Here is a 22,469-nt window from a genome sequence, read left to right as displayed (position 1 = left end):
AATGCATACACAGCATATATTTATATTTGTAATTATATTGTAACTGCAAAGTCTTGCCTGCTTTACTTTTAATTAAAATAGTTGTAATGTCTTAGAAATAAAATATAAGGAGAAAAGTTGTTGGCCATGCAAAATATTTACATTTAAGTTTTTAAATAAAAATAGCCATAAAAATCAGGTTTTCAAAATTTAAGGAAACTTGATGAAACAAAATAAGACTTTAATAAAATAATTATGTAAATGTGTGCCATTTTAAAAGTACAAACAATGTTACATAAAGCCTATTAAACAAATAATAAAAAAAAAACAAAAACAAAAAAAACCGAGGACAAGGTTTTGGCTAAGGACAGCAAGTATGAGTTTGTTTATGGCATGTCAACTCCACTCAACAAATGCGTCGCAAAACTGGAGTTCTGACAAGTGTGCAGGTACAAACAGCACGCATGACAGCAAATGAAGGACCATACTGCTCTTTTCTATATTCCTGTGACATGCTGTATTACTGGTTTCGGTGGCACGATGGCCAAGGCATATCTTCAAATGTCTGCACTGGAGCCGTGCCTGATCAACCCCTTCATTACGAGAGCCAGACTGCCAACTTATATTTTTCTATATGCCCTGCCTTTCAGAAATAATAAAATGCTTGGGTGGGATGCCATCAATTTTTTTCCTCTCCAAGAGTATGCGGCATGTTCGCAAGTGCAGCAGCGTGTACGATTCTTTTTTTTTTCTTCGTCAGAATGATCACAAACATCTTTCAAATACTAACTTGCTCTGTATGGATATAAATTACACAGGGAGAGGAACACTTAGCATATAGTTTAGGAAACCAAAAACTAGCCAAGAAATGGCTCCAAATATACACAGTTCACTAAAATAGTAGCTATGTCTGGTTTCACATTGCAAGTCTCATGAATTAGCCTGCTACGCTAGGCCTTCAGGCCACAATATACGCCTGCCGCTCATGTCCAATGAAAACAAAAGCACTGTCTTTCAGACAACAAAGACATCATCACTTAATTATTACCGCAATCAAAACCATCTTCAGCTTAACACTGAGAATGTCAGATGTATTCTCCATATTCAGTGCATTTAAAACATGACCACAAACCCATTAACCACTGAGGCCAAACTGGCGGCTGGGAGCTCTTGGATGGCAGCCAGTGGAGTGAAGGTAAAAAATTGTGTGTGTGTTTATGTATTTAGTCCTTTTTAAAGACATGCTCACACACCCTGACACTTTACATTGGCTCCAGGATGTGCAGTTTAATACTTTGAAACGCTCTCTCTGTCTCTGATCTGATCTTAATTATAGAATTTTAAATATCCATGACGCGTGGGCAGGTACCCATAATAACATATACGCCAGCTTGTAATTATTGACTTTATTTACTTTTTGGATGTTTGTTTGAAATAATGCACTGCTGGTATAGTGATCTGGAGATCAAAAAGCTCAGGACGTTATTAGCATGCGCTCATCAGGCAAGGATAATCGTTTAAAGTGTAATTACTTTGCCAAGCCCAAGATAATCGTGTTTTTTCTTGCTCTTGGCAATTTTAATATTATGATTCAGACGTTAGTGTGTCCCACAAGGGCTGTTTAATGGAAGAGAAAGAAAACATCTTTTAAAGAGGTTTGTATCTCTATTCATAACTTCTAGGCTGATGAATTTTCAGGCATAAGACGTTATGTAAGGGTGCCAGCTGAAGTGAGCTAGTTCACTGACAGGAACAGACATGTTTCTTAAATCAAAGACAATTATTTAAAATTACTAAGCCATATTTAGAAGTTATAGGCCTATAGCCTATCAGTGTCAGAAGTTTAAATAGCACAAATATAAGAGTCTCGTGCCACCTAGTGGAAAACCCTTTTGCTGCAACCTACCAGTCGATCGCGATCGACGGGTTGGCGACCACTGATTTAAATCTTCTGTTTCTCACACATTACTTCAGAAAACATTGTAAATGCATCGCACGAGTCACATGGGCTACTTTTATTGTGACCTGTGTTGTCATTTTTGAAGCTCGACAGCGTTCATCACCGTTCACTTTCACAGAAAGACTTTTCATCAGTCAACATTTTTTTTGTTAATTACCTCATGTTTCAACGGAAGAGATACAGTCTACTGAAACGACAAGAGTGAGGAAATTATGTTCATTTTTGAGGCGTGTTTTAGATCACAAAATACTCAAACATGCATCTATTTTCAAATAAACATGAAACCAATGGATTTATCGAGAAGGAGCAATTTTCAATAACCAGTTAATTCATTTTAAGGCTACACGCTCAGTAATCTCGTTTTATCTTTCTTCGACACTCCGTGATGGATTATGATAGCCAGGGGATCTGGGTTGTTTTTAAGGCACCATCTGATGAAACTAATTTGACAGGAAATTGAAGAGTGAGAGGTTAAGGTCACAGTGGTAGCAGAGGCAATTTCAGGGATGGAAGTCAAGTGTGTTCATGGGAGTCTTTGTCTCCCTCTCTCGTGACCCCTGTGCATTCAAGTTTTGGTGTTTCTCTGCTTCTGCCTTTAAAGGTGAAGTGTGTAATTTCTGTGCCCCTAGCTAGCAGCACTAAACAGAAACGCAATCTGTTTGTTTGAACGGTCTGACCAGCCTGGCACAACAACAACACTAAAATGTAGTTTGGCAGATGTGCAAATCCAATGTTTATGTAATATCCTGACTACTAAAATGCCTTGGATTGAATCAGTATAGATGTAGTCAAGCCTTACTCTACTTCTGCCATTAAAGATGAAGTGTGTAATTTTGCCAAGATGACCAGCAAGTGAACTGACTTTGGGTATTGGTTAATTCTTATCAGAGTTTTATCATAGACACATGGACGATTTTTCATTTCTAGTTTTCCATTATAGAGGATTATACTGCTAGTACATCAAACCAGATTTTACATATCATGTAATATGGTCTGGCTATTTTGGCAGCAGATGCGCTACTTGCTCAGATGAAATATTGTCTTGTAATACTTTCTTCTTACTATCAGTGTTCTTGATGTAGGTAGTCAGATCTGCTCTGATTGAAGATTATTGACAAAATAAGTTTACATCATCAGATTCATCCACATAGAACGATCGGTGTATGACATCAAAGTACCGCGAGAGCGATTCAAAAGCATAAGGAGCCGTCTGCTCTCTAATCGCTCTCGCGGTACTTTGATCGCAGATCGATCTGGTGGTGATGATCCGCTTCAAGTCGAACAAGCCTAATGATGAATCATTCATAAAGAACCATTTACTTCACTCCTGAATGAATCAGCCATTTGAACGAATCAAATGAACGAATAAATGACTCGATGACAATCATTAAGACATTTACCACAACCTACTGGCAGTTTTAGTTTATTATTTAGAGTATCATTTCATTAAAGAAATAATTTCATATTTCCATAGTAATAATAATAAAATTAATAACATAATCTGCTACATGCCTTCTGTCATCTGTTGAGACTTTTTTTTTTAGCAAGTAAAAGGCCTGTTTGTATAATTCTAGAAACGTCCACCCTCAGGTCTTGGTACATACGTGTTTTTTCTGTGAAATCTAATGATATTTTTTATAAAGTAAATGTAAGAATAACTTCTATATTGTTATTAATACTTCAAGATTAACATTTACTGGACTGAAGCGACTTGATTGTCCATACAGTTTTTCTTTCTTTTTTTTCATGTAAAAAATATATCAAATATGATACAACAGGCTACTGAGAAATGTATGTGTGCATCAATCAACATTGCACTGCATTACATTATATGTTTTGCCCACCACAATTAAAACTGCATCGATTATTTAATTAAAGAGTTCACCCACCCAAAAATGACAATTGTGCCATCATTTACTCACCCTCATGGTCCAAGAGTATATGTAATCAATTTTATCAAACAAAATATTTCTTGCTGAAGCTACTTTTTGTAATGTCTGTTTGATGCTTTACACAACAACAATGACTTTAAATGATCTTTTGGGAGTAATTTCCCAGCCAAATTTGATATAAAAGTTGTTCAATTCAGTTTGGCAAGTATCTGTAACAGAATGTGTCCACATACTGAATAATTCTGTTTTGATATAACTTGGTATAAAAAAGCACAAAAATATTGCACTTTCAACTCTGGTGCAAGTCCATTCAAATGACTATGGCATTAAGCAAATGTATGGTGCATAAGTCCACATTAGATTCATCACAATTATTTTCATTGATGACCCATTTACCAAAAATACACTTCAGCAGACACTTGATTTAGCCTTTTAAACTATAAAAAGCACGAAAAATATTTATGAAAGCATACAATACATCTTTAACAAATTCCAAAAAAAAAGGATGAGCACCAATCAATGGGCCAGAAACATGTGTTTGATTTATAAGGTACTTATGAATGCAACAATCATTGAGAAGCTCATTGTTTAGGGCCACGAAAAAGCAAATATAATACTGAATGAAAGTGCAATTTCATTATTCTTTAAGACAATAGAGCATCTGCATGTCAGAAGTCACAGTTTTGTCATTGGTATGTGCAGGTTATTCCAAGGCCCCATCCAGAGCTCCTCCTCATCTGACTGGGTGCGGTCACTATGTGATCCTAAAGGGTCCCTCATTTCCTGATTGTCCACTGTGGTCTCTTGTTCATCACCATTTTGTATTCTTTCACCCCCTCCTTTCGCCACGTTTGATTTTGAAGCTATACTGTCTGGGCCTGTAGTGCTGGAGGCCAGGGACCCACTGGAAGGCCTGGTTGTGAGGTTCTGTTCACCTACTGAGGCGCCTGTGATTACGGGGCTGTTTAAAGGAATTCGCTCTTCATGTGTAACAGCAAGTTTATCCAGTTTCTTAAAGTGCTTTCCCAGTCGTACTGGAGAGTTGAGCTTGATGTTGTTGGTGTGCACAACCCGTCGTGTCCGGATTATTGAGCCGTTCTGAGCCAAGTATATGCTACCATTAATGTTGCTGTGGCTGTTCACATTAGATAGGCGGTTCCTGTGTGATTCAGGTGCACTTTCTTCTCCAGTTGAACTGGTCTCGTATTCACGGTCTACAATAAGCTTGATCCTCTTTTTTCTACCATACTGAAAAAAGAAAACAAGTGTAAGATGACTACTTAATAACAGACTTTCATTTTAAACAGCACGCAACAGTGGTGTTCTGTCCGAGGAGGAAAGTCTTCTCAAAAATGCACAACTAAATATATGAAATTAACTGTTGCTTTTACAGATTTCTTAATAGTGTGCATAAAAGATGCATATAATGTAAAAAGATTTGTGTTTTGCTATTTGTATGGCGGGGCTCTCTATTCATTCATAAATGTTTGTAGATGACACTGCGTGATTTGTTCCATTTTTTCATATATTGACAAATATTGGTTTGGTTATCAGAAAGATTATTATAACGTGTTAATTATCAAGATAATTTCAAGAGAATACTATAAATAAAGCAGGTTTGATGAATACAGAAGATTCCCTCCCGGACCACCACTGCTTGACATTAAAAAGCAAAACAACCAAACACACACTTAATGTCCCTTCATGAGCTCATTAAAAGTAATGTGCGCATGGACCAAATGCCATTGGATTACAGGATTTTTTGAAAACAACACAAACTAACCTAATTTTGATCTGATCATTAATTGCTGACCTAAACTTTTGAAGGGTGACCTCTAAAGGTAAGACCACCAATGAAATAGCATGCATGTTATTCAGCAAAGGTTAAGGAGAAATGCCAATTGTGCTCAGCGAGAAGAAAACAAGAAGAACTCCAACCAGATGAAGACATTCAAAAGGCCAATAAAAAGTTCAACACAAGAAATTACGGCAATGGCCAGTCTTACTGAACATATCGGAATATAACTCAGGAGGCACCGACGGTCTCAATTGCGTCTGAATTAGACTCCTCATCCTCCCCGTCTACTTCAAGGTTTCTTGCTCCAGCCGAAGAGCTTGAACTATCACCCGGGCTACCACCTCTCTCTGGAGACATTTCCCTTTCTTCATTCTCATCTATAGGAGAGAGTTTGTCGATCTCTAAAGCCTTAGTTACACTACTGCTTGTCATAGAGAATCTGCTCATGCTGTGGGAATTCAAATCACGTCTACTCTCCAGAGAATTACTGCTTTTAGACCTAGAGCTTGGATCCTTACTTCGGCCTTCTCCCATCTGCCCATTTTCTTCCTGATTGTCCTCATCCTCCTTCAGGATGGTCTCTTCTAATGCTTTCATGTGGGTGGATGTAGTTGCAGGTTCTGAAGATGATCTGCTGCTCCTTCTCTTGTAGGTGGAGGTTACTGATTTCTGGGATGCTGTGCTGCTGTGTCTGGACCGAGAAGATCTGACAGATGATACTGTTCCACTATCCTCCGAGTTGACACTTTCTTTTCCACTGCTACCTTCCTCTGAGCTTGACTCGTTCTCTGTCTCCGATGTTCTCTCGGTGTCTGACTCTTGTTCTGTCTCGGTTTCTTTCTCAGTCTCCGTGTCTTGTTCTGAATCTGATTCTGTCTTTGACTCTGTTTCAGTGTCATCTAGCTGAGTTTTTGTTTGGCTCTCCCTGTCTGAATCAACAGGACTCTGTTCTTGATCATCATCAGAGTCTAAACTACTCATATGTGTGCCCTCTTGGAGTCTGTATGTATGATAAGGAGTGAATGACATGGAACTTCCAGTGTAAGACTGTTGAACGATGTCTTCCCTGCTCCTACCTCTTTCTTGCTGACTTTCCACACTATCACCAGGGATTCTCTGTGATTCCCTCTCTGACTCACTCAGTGACCAAGAGACTGGGACACTTCTATTACCTCCATGATCTACAGTCCCACTAATGCTACTCAGAGAGTTCTTCTGAGTCTGCAATGTTTTAAAGATGTTCATCTGACTTAAAACTTTGCCAAGTCTTGTCTTTGCTGAAGGCATGGCTTCTTTAGTCTGGAAATAGCTGCCATCAATGACCATGCCACTCTCCACACTGTTTGAATGTTGCATCGTGATTGCTTTGGGGTCATCAGTACTTCCTCCTTTCTCCTCAGGAACTACAATTGGAAATATTCTGTTGTTCTTCCATGGAAGGTGGAATGGAGCTGGAACTGGGCCAGATCTTTTGTCGAACATTTGGCCAAGTTTTATAGATGCTTTGAGTGTAGTTTCAGCCTTTGAGCTGTAAGGGTGTGTAATGCCTTCAACTGGTCCAGGCAGGTGTTGCTCAAGCCTTGGAGGTTGGTCTCCAAAAGCTAGTCTAGGGGGCCTTCGTGGTGGAGCCTTGCCTGGAGGGGGAGCTGGCCTTCTGCCTTGCCTCGCAACCTATTACATTGATATTAGTCCAGGATTTTTATCATTCAGAATATCTAATCAACAATTCAGATCACCCATCATCTTTGTGACTTCACATGACTCATGTCAGCATTCCCCAATGCATTGAGAGAAGTGTCACTCATGGTACAACCTTACCCCCAGTACCATGTTAAATGCAAATGCATTAACATGATGGTTGAAGTTCAAACAATTTTAACTTTAACCCCATTGGCTGCTGACCTTTCAAAGTGAAGTCAATGATTACTGGACATTTTGCATCATATATCATTACATGGGTGGTGACAGTAAAAATCAAAACATGATAGAAGAGGGAATGATGACATAAATCAGGGATTGGCAGGTTTTGGTCCTGGAGGGCTACTGTCCTGCAGAGTTTAGCTTCATCCACAATCAAACACACCTACCTGTAATTTCCAGTTATGGATGGAGCAAAACTCTGCAGGAAAGAGAATCCTGAACCCTCCAGGACCGGAATTGCCCATCCTTGCTCTAGATATAAAACTGACTTTATTAAAAAATACTGCATGTTGTATTGGGTTAAACTAAGAAAACAGAAATAATTAAAATGTGATACCTCTCCCTCGGATTCGTGTGGACTGTAGTAGTAGCTGCCGTCATCTTCCATGATCACCTCTCCATATTCATCATACATCCCTGCTGGAGAGATCAACTTCCGACGACTCCCATACTGAGGCAAGTCATAGCTAAAAGACAAGTATACAGGATTATTGCATATACCTCAAACACACCCACACACATACCAATGCAAACATTTATGAATAAATGAGCAAAAACTTTGTCCCTACTGTCCCCTAAATCAAAACTAAAACTTTATGAATGTTCTGGGACAGAGAAATAAAAGGCAAATCCAATAAGTAAGATTAAGCAACAGAACCTCTTCATAACACTGTGGTCAAGACAAGGTCAAAACAGACCTTCATTAAGAACTTTGAGTATTCTTGGGGAGCAGCAGGCTGTCTGAATCCAAATGCAACTTAGGCGGCCAATTTAACAGGAAACAGGCTGATTATATTGATCCTCACTAGCTTGTAGCCATGGAGGTTTTCATTTGGATTTATTGAGAATAGATGGATACACTGAAGACCAATGTGGTATACAGCAGGGGACTGCTACTGATCACATTTGTATGACTTACTGTATAAGACAGTAAGAAAACTTGGCCAGCATTCAGTTTTGCTCAAATAGCTTTGATAGTCTGCAATTACCACCACTTCCCTCAGGGGTCCATTGATTTATAATACCTATTTCTATTTTTTTCCTGCCAATTGGGTCCCATATGGACAGCTCACCTTGCACAAGCATCAGTAAATAATTACTGCTATTACATTCAAAAAGAGACAAACAGGTGGCCCACAATGTTTAGAGAAAAATGACAAGATTCATCATCTGAAAACCACATAAAATAGTCCTAGAAATCTTACAAAATGATTAAATGCAGCAGGTCCAACACATATCTGACCAATTTGATTTGGGCCAGCTGCACATTTCGACCAATGAATGCACACTCACCCATGGTCATAATTATAGTAATCCTGTGTATAATAGTCCTGTCCCGGGTCGATACCAGACTCCATAGAGAGTTCCTGTGAGCAGAACAAAGAGTTATAATGCAAAGAGCGCACTGTTTTAGGCAAAATCCTTGGGGAAATCAAATGAAAGTACTGCCCATTTCAGGGGGGGGGAAATAAATTTCTGTATTTATTCATTTCAAAGCTATGTGGCCATAAAAAAAAATAGTATTGTGCCTAAACATTCATGTTCATTAAAATATGTACTACAGCATGTTCAGCTCAAAAGAAGAAAGTTGCTGCGAGTATAAAAGTTGAGATTCTCTACCTCTGGTCTCAAGAGAGAGGGCCGAAGCAACTGCTGTTGCTGCACAGCATTCAGCAGAGAAACAGTGCAGAAACAAAGAGAAAAAAAGAGGAATATAAAATGTTTTAATCTATGTGAAAGTGAATAATAGAAGATATAAAATAAATACAGTTGGATCCACAAGTCTGTGATTACACTGAAAATCAGCAACTGAAAATAAAATCTGAAGTTAAACCTGGAAATAAAGTTTTAGGGCTTTGAAAAATGCATCAAAGAAACAATTGAGACCATCTTTGAACAAAAGATCAGATTTAATTTCAGCGAACACATTCTGATAAATCTTGTTCATTTTTAATCCAGCTTTTCAAGCAAGTTAACACTGATAAATCAATTAGTGTGGAAAAAAGCTAGTCAGTTAGAAAAACTGCAAACTAGTGTTGTCAGACTTTAGGACCCCACTGTATAGTACAGAGTTTTCAGAGAAGAATTTTTTTAATCTAATATGAATGTTTTTCCATAAAAAAAAAAATTTTAATTCTATCGTAGAGCATTCAAAAGTTTTAGTTTACTAATGGATAGTTCTTAATCCAAATTTTAATTAGATAAGCTGCTTTGAAGCAAAGTTTCAAATAAATGCATAGCTGTGAGCACATTCTATAATGTGGCAAGTTACTATGTTGCTTGTACAGTCATTGTCACAAAATACTGCCTTGTATTACTCTAAAGGGGTTGATTTAGTGGTAATTATCTGACTGCACAAATTACACCTGATTAGCAAATAAATAAATTGACATTAAATACTGTTTCACAGCTATGCAAAAAACATGGAACAACTGTTAATTATATATTTTAATGGCAATATAAAAAATACTTAACCACAGTATTCTATGATTGACCAATTAGAATCAAGGATTCCAGAGAGCCGTTTAAAATGAACTGTATTTTAATGAAACTATTTATTGATCATATTGCTGTTGCTACTGTTTTATAAAAGCAATAAGCCACTCAGAGTGCTGTGCTTATTGCTTTATTTAAACACTTTGGAACTCATAAAATCTAACTTCCTAAGAACAAAAATATTTGAGAAATGTTATCAGCAAGTCAATCTCCAAACTGACAGATCTAGCCTTCAGCAATTTTAAAAATGGGATCTTGACAAATACTTATTTCCTTTCTCATCACTTTCCCTATCAAATATCATCAACTGATAAAAATGATTGCCAATAAAACTATCTCAAGATGAGACATCATTCAAACAATGCAATTCCAAAGAATAAAAATACATACCTCCTGATGCCCGTAGCCTCTCCTGTGAAGAGATAACAGCACGGAAATAAAGTAAGATCATTACAATAAAACCTTGCTATTTCATATGCAGAAAGTGTTTTATTTCTTTATCTCAAACTGGACTGTCAGATGTGACAAAGTCTTTAAATGTTTAGCAGATTTAAAAGCATGAGATGAGACAGCGTTTCCTTGAGATGACGTTTTGAAGACAATGTCTATTAGGTTTTTGCAAGGTTGCCACAAACTCTGACAAATAATGTAGAACTGTGAAGAACTGAGCGTGTGTGTGTGTTGATAAAGATGCAGATATACAGTAGTCTGATATGGGAAACAAAACTTTCTGTGAGTATAATTCACCCAAAAACTTGCTCACCAATGGATCCTCTGCAGTGAATGGGTGCCGTCAGAATGAGAGTGCAAACAGCTGATAAAAACATCACAATAATCCACAAAACGTATTTGTTTAGAACTGTTTTTGCTTGTAAATGGTGCTTGATCTTTGCATATTTCTCTCCTGATTCAGACGAGATTACTTTTTCACTGGAGAAAACAATATTATGGATAAAGGACACGCAGCTTTTGTCTTCACAATATGTTAATTGGATTATTGTGATGTTTTTATCAGCTGTTTGGACTCTCATTCTGACGGCACCCATTCACTGCAGAGGATCCATTGGTAAACATTGGTATAAAGGTAAATTTCTCCAAATCGCTTCCAATGAAGAAACAAACTCAATTACATACTGGATGGTGAGTACATTTTCAGCATGTTTTTTCATTTCTTTTTGGGCAAATTATTCCTTTATTTATAATTTTTTTTATTTATGGTTATTATTATTAATTATGGGATTTTAGTTTAGAGGACATTAGTCTAGGGGTCCGTGGTGAGGACTAAAGCCTGTGTTATACTTTCCGCATGAGCAATCCGGACGCGTACACGGACAGCGCGGACGCGGACTACTTGTATTTATACTACCGAAAGCATACGCTGATGGTCCGCTCCGTGGACGTGTTCCATATATGCGTAGTAGATCGGCTTGAACAATAAACAAACATGTGAACAAACAATTGGCCAGAGTTATTGCACATCTTTATATTGTTTTATCGACGGATTGTACAGGTTCGAATAGCAACGGGCTTCTTCACACAGCCTGCGCATGCGCAGTAGCCTACATGTACTACAGGACAAGTACGTGCGGTCACAAAAAATGGGAGGCACGCGGAAGTCCACGCAGAGCCTTCGCACACACTCTCCGATGACGATTTTTACATCACGCATACCATAGCGGACCCTAGTGGACTCGCGGATGCGGAAAGTATAACACAGGCTTAAATGGCAGTGAAGCTCAAAGGCCTCATCGCATAATGAATCTGTGTTAACACCACTGATTCAAAGCAGACACTAAGACAATGACATACCCATAGAGGACAAAAACTAGACACTGTTTCGCGGCAAGGGCAAGTGGCACACTGTTTGTTTATCACTCAGATGAACGTTAACACCCTCAAGCCTCTAATGACATTAGACATTATCATGTGTGACAATGCTTGGCACGCAAAGACAACCTTTGACAAGGTTTGATTACAGTTTATCAGGTATGTGTTAGGGGTATACAGAGATTATATGGAGACGGGCCAGCATTTCCTAAGTGGCAGGACCATTTCACTGAGTGTGGCAAATTAAAATTCTCTCCAGGAAGCAGATCAGCAAGAGCAAATTACAGCAATTCTTCCCTGATGTGGGCATAATGAGTGATTCAAATGAAGATGTATCTCCTAACGATAATATGCAACTTTCAAGGGACTTTTATTTTGTTGACTTTTCTCTCTCTATGTGAGTGTGTTTGCAGGTGTAATGATGTGTCTGTCCATGAATGAAATATGATATATTACATGATATGTAATTATAATTAAAATATATAATGAAATGCTAATTATGTTATATAGTTATAACAAGGTCAAGGTACAACTGCAGTGGCATTTCCATCTTTTTTCCCCAAAAAGGAAACTTGCCAAAGCTAAATTAAACCTACTGTGCTATATTAATTATTTGATCATCTTTCTCAATTCCTTCAAGGTCACACAAAATAATTATAGGATTAAAAATAATTTACCATTAGCTAGCATGCTCTATTGTACGTGAAGTTTATGTTAGTTAAAATGAATGGCAACCAATACCACCACTGACAACATATAAAGGAAGGTATTACGAAAGCAAAAATGCTACCATTGTTTTCAACATCATTTAATTATGTCTTTTTATGTCTATTAATTATTAATTAATTTCTAAAAAAAAAAAGGCCCTTTAAAAATTCAGATTTCAAACATAGAAATACATATACATAAAGTCATGTATTAATCATTAATATTACAAATAATTATAAACAAATAATATTCATAGGTTTTAGTGACACACTTGAGCATTAACACAACTCATCACCTTCACAAAAGAAGCTCTTAATGGTTTAATATATATATATATATATTAAAAAGTAAAGAAAAATCACAAAAGTGCGTAACTCCAAAATTTATTGTAAAGACCGAATAGTAATTCAAATGGCAATTCAAATGGCAAATACTGCAATGACATGATTTGTGAACCCTGCACATTCATTGTAAATCAATGGGAGATTTTTTTGTCTTCACTCTTAAATTTCTTTTTATAGAAATTTAATAAAGCCCAAAATATATAGCACACATAACACTGAGGTGATCTACAAAACAAAGATTGAATGGAGTCTGTATTAAGGGGCTGAATTTATTGCAGAACTTTAATAGGGTTAAGAGATTTAAAACAAACCCTAACCATAATATCGGAGTTATGTTAATACAGTGCTGCCCACTGTAAATAGAAGGTGCAATCATTACAGAAACAGAACATGATCAATTTTCAAAAGGTCATTGAGACACTTTTGAATAAGCTACAGCACAAAAACAATATGGTATAGATGTGTACTGCTGCGAGTCGACAATAATCAGATGTAATGGTGCAGTATCCATCCATAAGTATCATAACAATTAAAGCCGAGATTAGGAGGACATTCGCTGAATCGAATGCAGTGTTTCTGTTTAAAAGAGTAAATGGAGGACATGTTGCCAGTCAGACAAGCTCTCTCGATTTAGCCGGTAATTACAAGCAACTTGACGACTCAGTTGCATCTCAAACCTCCTAAAGTGTGCACAGTCACGTACCATAGAGCCATTTAACATTAGAACAAACTTGTTTCTCTTCAGTGCTTTTCTAGTCCTTTCTAGCACAGACAATTTGCATATCTAGCACAAACAGTTCAAAGTGAATGCTTTCACTGAGAGAGACAAAATACCTATAACAGCTGTACTTAAAAAATAAATTGATCGTAGTGATACAGGGTTCATACAATGAAGACCAACACTTTTTGATGTCCAGCGTTTTGCCTTATGCATTAAAAAAAGTATTTCCTCACAACCCTCTTTCATGTAAAATCAAGGCAATGGCTTGACTGTATTTGAGCTACATGGCACTCTCCATGCATCTAGTGTCACAAAGGCTGTGAGACCTAATGCACAGATCTGATATTTTGATATGTATCCATTTTTTAATTCAGTCTGAATTAAAAAATGTCCTGTGCCAGATATTGATGAAAACTGGTAGACAGTGTAAATGTGGTCACAGAGGCTATGCTAACACAATTAACAAAAAAGTGAGAAATAAGAAAAGAAAGAAAAATGAGAGGTGAGCGCGTGCAGTGTACCTCAGAGAAAAGCTTTATAGAGGACATTTATCCCATCCAGTGACTGTAACATACAGCCCAACATTAGGGCATATGAATAGGATAATTTCTATGAGTAAGTAAGTGTTTTGTGTACTAAAAGAGTTTGAAGGAATAAAATAAAATGCCTGTATGAATGGTTTAACTCAACTAAATAATAAAACACTCTTGCAAAACTGATTAAAAATACAAAACACTTGATTTTGTTACACAGTAAAACAAAACACAATGATGAGACAAAAAGATGACAAAAATGTATTGATAGTCTAAGGGGCCGTTCACACAGGACACATTCTTGTGCTGGTGTTGCTAGCGCCATACTCTACTGCAGGGGTGTCAAACTCAATTCCTGGAGGGCCGGAGCACTGCAGAGTTTAGATTCAACCCTATTAGATTCAACCCTACACACCTGATCCAACTAATCAAGTCCTTCAGGTTTATTTAAAAACTACATGGTACGTGTGCTGGAGCAGGGTTGGAACAAAACTCTGCAGGGCTCCGGCCCTCCAGGAATTGAGTTTGACACCCCTGCTCTACTGTTTGAGCAACGGGAATGCCTTGTCTATTGTTAGTTCTGCTGCGCTCTGGCAAAATTCTGTAATGCTAGAATGCATCCTGTGTGAACCGCCTCTAAAAGCAACATGGACAAAGAGAGTGTCACAGGATAGTGGACTGAGAAGGAAAGCGTTTCTCCAGCTCCTCCACTAGTGAGTTCATGTTTGGATTGGGTTCTGGTGATGATATTTCTTGTACAGGCTCCGCCTCTGACACACCAGCCTCTGGTTCAACAGACACTTGTGGTTTGGGGACAATCTTTGGCGGGGCTTGTGACTGGGTGGAGGTGTTCCGTCACTCTGGGTAATTATTATTGCTGGGGGTCTGCTGTTATATCCCATGACTGAAGACGTCTCGAAAACAGAGAGAATAATTTCAGAAGAGAGTGACCCACGAGAGTCCTGAAAGGCCTGCTGCTCAAACTGCCGTGCCTGCTCTTTTACTGTCAATTTGGGCTCTGGATCTTCGTCCACAAGCCCATCAAACCCATCAATCATCTCCTTACTGTCCTTAAGGTCGGACTTCAGCAGCTGCAGCTCCCACTGATCTGGATCCATCACCATCATCCTAGTCCGTAGGGCATCATTGTTCTCCCACTTGTGTAACCTAGAGGGTAAAGTCCAAGCGTGTCCTGAGCCTGCAGATGGGAAGCGCAGGATGGACCTTCTTAGACCTCTCAAATTGGGTGAATATGTGCCCAGGTGATACCTCTGATTTTGGTGCTCAGGGCTGCTGAGGGTGCCGTCATCATGGTACAGAGGGTTGGTTGTAGTAAGAGGGTTCTCGTCTGAAAGAAAGGTAATGTTGCTTTCCGACTTAGGCAAGTTGTTGAGCAGGACTCCATTAGCAGTGGACAGCTTGTGAGCAGTGATGGCACGGGAGGCAAATGAACTAATGAGACGCTGACGATCGCCGTCCTTCAGAACACACATCTTAGTCCTGCTTTCAGCATAACCGCAAAAAGAGACAAAGATCGACTTAACAGAGGATGTGAAAAGCAAGATCGACAGGGAAGTAGGAGGGAAGCCAACTACAAATAGCACCTGCTTGGATTGACTACTGTACTAAGAACAAAGAGCTAACCAAATCCAAGACAAACACCCAAAACAAGACGTTTTCACTGAGCGCTGCTAACACAGTTCCTAGCTAATATCAATACTGATCAAGAGCAAGGCAACTGATAACAGTGCTAGGCAATTGGAAGGAAAGGATATTTAACATCTTTCTGAGAATCCATCACAAATACAACTATACCTTACTTACAGTATACGGTCTACTTGAAATTACTTGGGTAGTTGTCTACTAGATGATACACAGTTGACTGCCTACTTACTTGGATCTGATATCCAAGAAATGAGAAAGAGAGACAGGAGAAAAAGACAAATTATGAGTGAAATTGGCAAGATGTATAAAAAAGCAGATAAGTGCAATAAAGGTTAATGTGTAAGTGCCTGTCCTAACATTAGACACAACCATTCCAGAGAAATCAGTCTAAGGGGTCTAATAATGAAAAACTTTACTTGATTTTTTTTTATTAAGATGTATAATCACAACCATTAGCACAATAAACTTGTCCATATTACTGTCCACATTTAAACTTAAATGTTGAAAAACTTGGCCTGTTCAGTCATGATTAGGACGATAGAAGTAGGGCAGACACTATTATTTTATTTTATTAAAAAAAAAACAAAAAAAAAACATTCCTGTTGGTAATGATCATCATAATAAGATCAAAATTGCAGTGGAAAATACGCTAGTTTAATTTTAAGGGTCGGGAAGAGGGTAGAAAATACTCACATAAACTAATTAGGTACTATGCACCAAAGCAGTCTAGGAATTTATTTATTTATTTATTTATCCTTCCTCCCCACTGGGAGTATATGGAAGGCCCTAGAATTGTATGGTAAAACGTAATGAAATTTGGCAGATTCATAGAAGATGAATTGTCTTCTATCAGGACAGTTTTGGGGTCAAAACAGTTTGCAAAAAACAACAACAAAACACTTTTTGATATACCAAATCCATTGGGATGTAACACACAATTTGAATATGAGCCACATAGAAATTCAGGTTGTATCTTGGCAATGTTGCAATTTAAATTTAAACAAAAAACTTGTTAATTGTCATGGCTACTATATGTCATGGGGGTTCACAAATAGTGGATTAGATGTTCGGGTTAGATGATCATTAGATCAAATCCTGATAATAGTGGAGTTTTGATACTCCAAACATTTTTTCATGCTATGAAATGATGACCATGGAGACACTGAACAGGGCGGGAAGCTGTGCATTGTCACAAAAGAGTTTGGTAATCACCTCAACCTGGGATCAAACTTGCAATCTTTTTAGGGAAGGCCTGTAATTTTGCATTACCCCTAATGTGTCAAAAAACCTGACACAGGTACAAGAATAAATGGAAAGGACTGTCACAAAAGGAGGTTATTGTCATTGGGTGGAATTTTAACACCATGAATAGAAGCCCTAATTTTGCTAAGCAAATATTTTTTTAAATAAAATAAAATCAGGTTAAGTTAAATCATATCTGCTTATTAACAGAAATACTACACCTAGAACCACTTAGAATTAATTTTCCACACACTTCTTGCTGTGGTCATACTACTTACAAAATGTTGTTCGATTTAAGATTTAAACAAAGAAGAAAAAATGCCAATGCGGTTAGAAATATAGACTTAATTCATGTTCAGACATTAATAAACTTATGCAATTTTACTTCAAGTAACTGTAACTTGTAAAACCCAATACGTACTAATATTCTGCATCAGTCAGTGCTTGAAGACAATGTCAAGTACAGTATAAAGTGCAGAATATATAAAACTTACATGGTGCTGTCGCCGAGTTCTTCATACAGATTGTTGGTGGCAGCACCTCCGGATTTGCCAGTAGGTAGCGCCATTTGGATCCTGGCTGCTTTTGCGCACTCTGCCTGCCGTCTTTAGATGATGAAGTCAACAAGTGGAGCAAAATAAAAGCAATATCTTATATTATGAAAGATTCATAAATTATAAATGCACTCATAGATCAAAAACCAAATTTTACTGAAACTGAATTTTGAAAAATATAAGTTATTTTATTGCATATATTTAATTTCTTTTATATATAGCATACTAAGTAAGGTAAGAGTTGAGAGTTTGATGGTTATGTTTATGTAATGAGTGCCTGTGAAGTGGTTTGAGTTTGTAATTTTATAGCATGCTGTCCTTAAAGAAACGCTTCTAATGTTTTTGAATAACTCGGTTTTGATCTTTTCTTTCAAAGTGCGATTTTACAAGGATGTAGGAATCAGCTTTATATCCTTGGGGGATCTGACAGCTTAGAGAACAAAAGCTATTCTTTACATAAGTTATGTTCTAAGCACTTTTGTTCTGGTCCTGGGAAATCAACAAGTCTTTATCTTTCCCTGGACATTTAGTTATTTTGGAGTTTCTCAGATACAACAAATTAGATCAGTGGTTCTCAACTGGTGGGTCGCAGACAGCGAGAAAAAAATGCTATAAATAAAATGGAATAATAATGAAATCCAAGTAACCATCATACTAAGTAAGGTAAGAGTTGAGAGTTTGATGGTTATGTTTATGTAATGAGTGCCTGTGAAGTGGTTTGAGTTTGTAATTTTATAGCATGCTGTCCTTAAAGAAACGCTTCTAATGTTTTTGAATAACTCGGTTTTGATCTTTTCTTTCAAAGTGCGATTTTACAAGGATGTAGGAATCAGCTTTATATCCTTGGGGGATCTGACAGCTTAGAGAACAAAAGCTATTCTTTACATAAGTTATGTTCTAAGCACTTTTGTTCTGGTCCTGGGAAATCAACAAGTCTTTATCTTTCCCTGGACATTTAGCTATTTTGGAGTTTCTCAGATACAACAAATTAGATCAGTGGTTCTCAACTGGTGGGTCGCAGACAGCGAGAAAAAATGCTATGAATAAAATGGAATAATAATGAAATCCAAGTAACCATATCATCTTTCATAGTTACAAGTGCACAATAAAGAGGCATTTCTAAAAGGGGGAAACTGTTCTCATATTTGTTGTTGTTGACGCCAATGGTTGCATGTCAAATCAAATGGCTCAAATGTATCTGTCACTTGATAGAAGCTAGTCATATTTCGGAATATGCCAACATGGACAGGTAAACAAACAAAAGTATACAAAAAATACAAGAAGATTCTACCAACGAGGAAAGACATCATTAGTGCTGACAATGTATTTTGTGCTGTAAATTATTGGCTGTTCAGAGCATAAACATTAAAATTCAAGAGACTTTTATCAAACACTCAAATTATAAAACAAGTCAATTATTATATTTTAAGGTTAATATCACTATTGTTGATTTTCATTGTTGTATCATTAACTTTTGTACGACAAGCTATTTAAGTAGTGTTGGGTTGCTATTTGATAACCAATGTAAAATCTGGGCCTTGAAGCCACACCATCTGAGAACCACTGAATTAAATAATGCTTGAGAGAGGGAAATGGTTGAGATATATAACCAATATATCATTACACATGCATGTCTCAATACGATACTTACTCTTTGAATCTGAAGTTGGTGTATTGTAAAAAGAAAAGAAACAAGTATATTAGACGATGACTCATAACAACATGGACTTAATACAGAATCAATAACAGCAATATATATATATATATATACACATCTTCTCGTTTGCCATATGGTACTGGCTTAGCTGGCACCACATGTAAATCTCGGCCTTTAACCACAGACAGTTTCTCATATTTACCTGTCATGGCCTTAATTAATAATCTTTCATGCTGAATAAACACAAGACAAGACAGGTGTTACCAATATGAAAAGAAAGAATGCATGTTCCTCTGAAATCCCAGCGGAGGGAAGCTGCCTGCTTAACAGGATGTTTCAACATGAACTTTACATATATTTATTTGGTTGCTAAGTGGAGAAATATGCAGTCTGAGTAGTCTTTCCACTGATTCAACCTCATCCCACACAGGGCATGAAAGAAACACTATGACATAACATTTGTAACCCTTATATAAGCTCTTCCCTTAAATGGCCCAGGCCAGAGTAAGGTATAGCAATATCACACAAGCAAGAATGCTGTCTTCCCGCATATCACTGTGTGAGCGCGATCACGAATGTTGTATTGATTTTATACAACAGTTCAACAAACAAGAGGTTAATACTGAGTGATTTACATTTTAGACAATTATGTCTGTTTTTTTTCTGTTTTGCCCACTAAAATAGTTCCAAACAAAGCCAGAGCAGGACACAAAGCAACACTGTTTTGGAAAAAAATCATTTGAGTCAATAATTCATTGATCCATTCATAAAGACAGTTGATTGCTTTGTTTCTAAATGAATCAGCTGTTTTGAACAAATCATTTGAATGACTGATTCAATGAGTCACTCATTAAGACAGGGATTTGCTGCCACCTACTGGCAGTTTTAGTGTTATATTTATTTACCCATGACAGGTCTAAATCAGCCAAGGTACCTGCACAAAAACACACTCACGCAAATGATCATGATCGGAAAAATCCCCAAAATAACAAGATATAATTTTTTTATCAATATCGCACACTACTAAATATTAATAATAAATGCTCCAAACCCATATAAGCTTTAAGGTACACTGGACTATGGTGGCGACACTCACTGTTGGTACGTGATGATGACGATGAGGATGGCTGGGATACAGCACATGATGATGATGACGGACAGGGCCAGCAGGGCTCCTTCGGTGTATCCAACAGACTGAACCGCCTTCTTCACGCTCTCCACCACATCTGGCGTGCGGATCTCCAGAATGCGTCCTCCGCGACCTAGATAGGGCTGGAACTCCTTATTCATGTCCAATAACTTCCCATCTAAAAACCTGTAAAAACCACAGGAACAGTCACATATGTGGCCTTGCATATGCTATTCGACTAGTTCTGCAGTGCAAGCCACATAAATCTGGCAATAAAGATCTCACCTTCCAGGTAATCGGTGAAAAACTGAGCGAATGTAATTAAAATTCATGAGCCAAACTTTTATAATAAAGTGTAAAATGGGTCATCTGACTTTTTAGCATAATGTAAATGTAATGTGTTGATCTTATAGTTACATTGGCTACTATAAAAGCACAATTTTTATGTACCATTCACCCTGCTGACAGTTAAATAAAACAAAAGACTGAATCGTCTGTCCAGAGGAGAAACAGCCCCTGACTGAGCCTGGTTTCTCTCAAGGTTTTTTTCTCCTTTTCTGTCACCGATGGAGTTTTGGTTCCTTGCCATTGTCGCTTTTGGCTTGCTTAGTTGGGGACACAATTTCTGGCAACATTGTTGACTTGACATCACTGAATCAACAATGAACTGACTTTAACTGAAAAACTGACTGTTTTCTATTGTCCTCTTGCATTATCAGCACATCTTTTTTTCTGTTTAACACTGTAATGCTGCTTTGACACAATCTGTATTGTATAAAGTGCTATATAAATGAAGGTAAAAAAAGACTGAATGTTGACTATATTAGAAGTAAAGAGTTTGAAAGCACATTCAACAGCCTACAATTCACAATTTGCTTGTACAAGCATTAGAAACCATGCTGCCTGAGCAGGCTAATTACTGTGACAAAGCAGACAATCTGGCTACGGATTTAACCACAAGTCTCATTTTTATGAAAAAATGTCTAAAACATAAACACACTTCATCAGCTTTATTGTGCTGCTTGGGCGAAAAATGGGTAAACAAAAAATACACTATGAATAACAAACTAACTAATGGCTAGGGGTGAGTGGTATCTTAAATAATGCTATGAGAAATGTTATACAACGCTAATTGTGTGTATAATTGTGTATGCAGGAAATTGAGTGTAAAATAAAAAATACACTGAATGACCATGTTGATCTTTTTTTGGCATTCAGTGAATTAAATACTTTACAAATGAAAGGTAATTGATATTATTTACTTATTTATGTTTTTAATTGTGGAACCTCATGGACACAAAACAAATACTGAATAAATTAGACATCAGTGCAAGCTGGCGTTTAGCCGAAAACAACCCAAGAAATCCAACATGCATAAAATTTTGCTGGTAAAAGTGACTCATATTTCTATCTATAGCAATGACAGACACAATTTTGGGACACAGTTTGGTCATGCTCCGGTCCTCGTTTAGTTTGATTACGTTCCATTGATGTCACCTGTGTTCCCCAGTCATCCCCTGTATAAAAGTCCAAATCTGTTCAGTTTGTGTTTGTCAGGTCTACTCGTTCTCTACATGTGTTGGCTCAAGCTCCTATTGTGGATTATCTCCTGAGTTTCCTTTATTAAAGACAGTTCTCGTTTACTCGTGCCTCCTGTGCTTCTTCAACAGCGTAACGTGACAGAAGACCTGACCCAAAAACAGTTACCTCCGTGTTTTCCCCTCCGTTTGTTTTCTCGTTTTTCCCAGTATCTTTTTTTTCCGTTGTGTTCCCTGGATGGATGCTCTTCTTCGCCCCGAATACCTCCTCCTGCTGGAATGATCTCGCCAGATCCACTCCGGACCCAGAGCCCAGCCCACCATCTCCCCACTGTGCAGAGCTAAAGCCCGAGTCCACTGATGACGGAGAGCCAATTCCTGCCGCGATCTACGAGCCAGCGCAATGTCGAGCGACTGAGCGGAGGATCGCCCCGGAAGTAGAGCCCAAGCCGTCAGACCAGGTGCCTGCAACAATGCCCGTCACGAGGGAGAAAGCTGCACCGCGG

The 22,469-nt window shown here is 37.7% G+C and overlaps 1 protein-coding gene across 1 annotated transcript in view; it reads right to left on the bottom strand.

Annotated features, from left to right (window-relative positions):
* Nucleotides 1–4,466: 4,466 nt before the first annotated feature.
* The window catches only part of pcdh15b (protocadherin-related 15b), a 215,654-nt gene continuing 197,651 nt past the window's right edge, over nt 4,467–22,469 (bottom strand). Inside the window, exons 30-37 of the mRNA XM_016513238.1 lie at nt 20,393–20,611; nt 19,291–19,299; nt 17,580–17,690; nt 10,436–10,457; nt 9,170–9,208; nt 8,843–8,916; nt 7,887–8,016; nt 4,467–5,079 (exon numbers count right to left, since the gene is read on the bottom strand). Coding sequence (XP_016368724.1) covers nt 4,507–5,079; nt 7,887–8,016; nt 8,843–8,916; nt 9,170–9,208; nt 10,436–10,457; nt 17,580–17,690; nt 19,291–19,299; nt 20,393–20,611 — 1,177 coding nt within the window. The 3' untranslated portion in view covers nt 4,467–4,506. The remainder of the gene's footprint in view (nt 5,080–7,886; nt 8,017–8,842; nt 8,917–9,169; nt 9,209–10,435; nt 10,458–17,579; nt 17,691–19,290; nt 19,300–20,392; nt 20,612–22,469) is intronic.

Source organism: Sinocyclocheilus rhinocerous, unplaced genomic scaffold (assembly GCF_001515625.1).
Source record: "Sinocyclocheilus rhinocerous isolate Xijiao unplaced genomic scaffold, SAMN03320098_v1.1 scaffold24, whole genome shotgun sequence".
Taxonomy (NCBI): Eukaryota; Metazoa; Chordata; class Actinopteri; order Cypriniformes; family Cyprinidae; genus Sinocyclocheilus; species Sinocyclocheilus rhinocerous.
The sequence above is the reverse complement of the archived record's forward strand: the minus strand, read 5'-3'. Positions and strand labels throughout refer to the sequence as shown.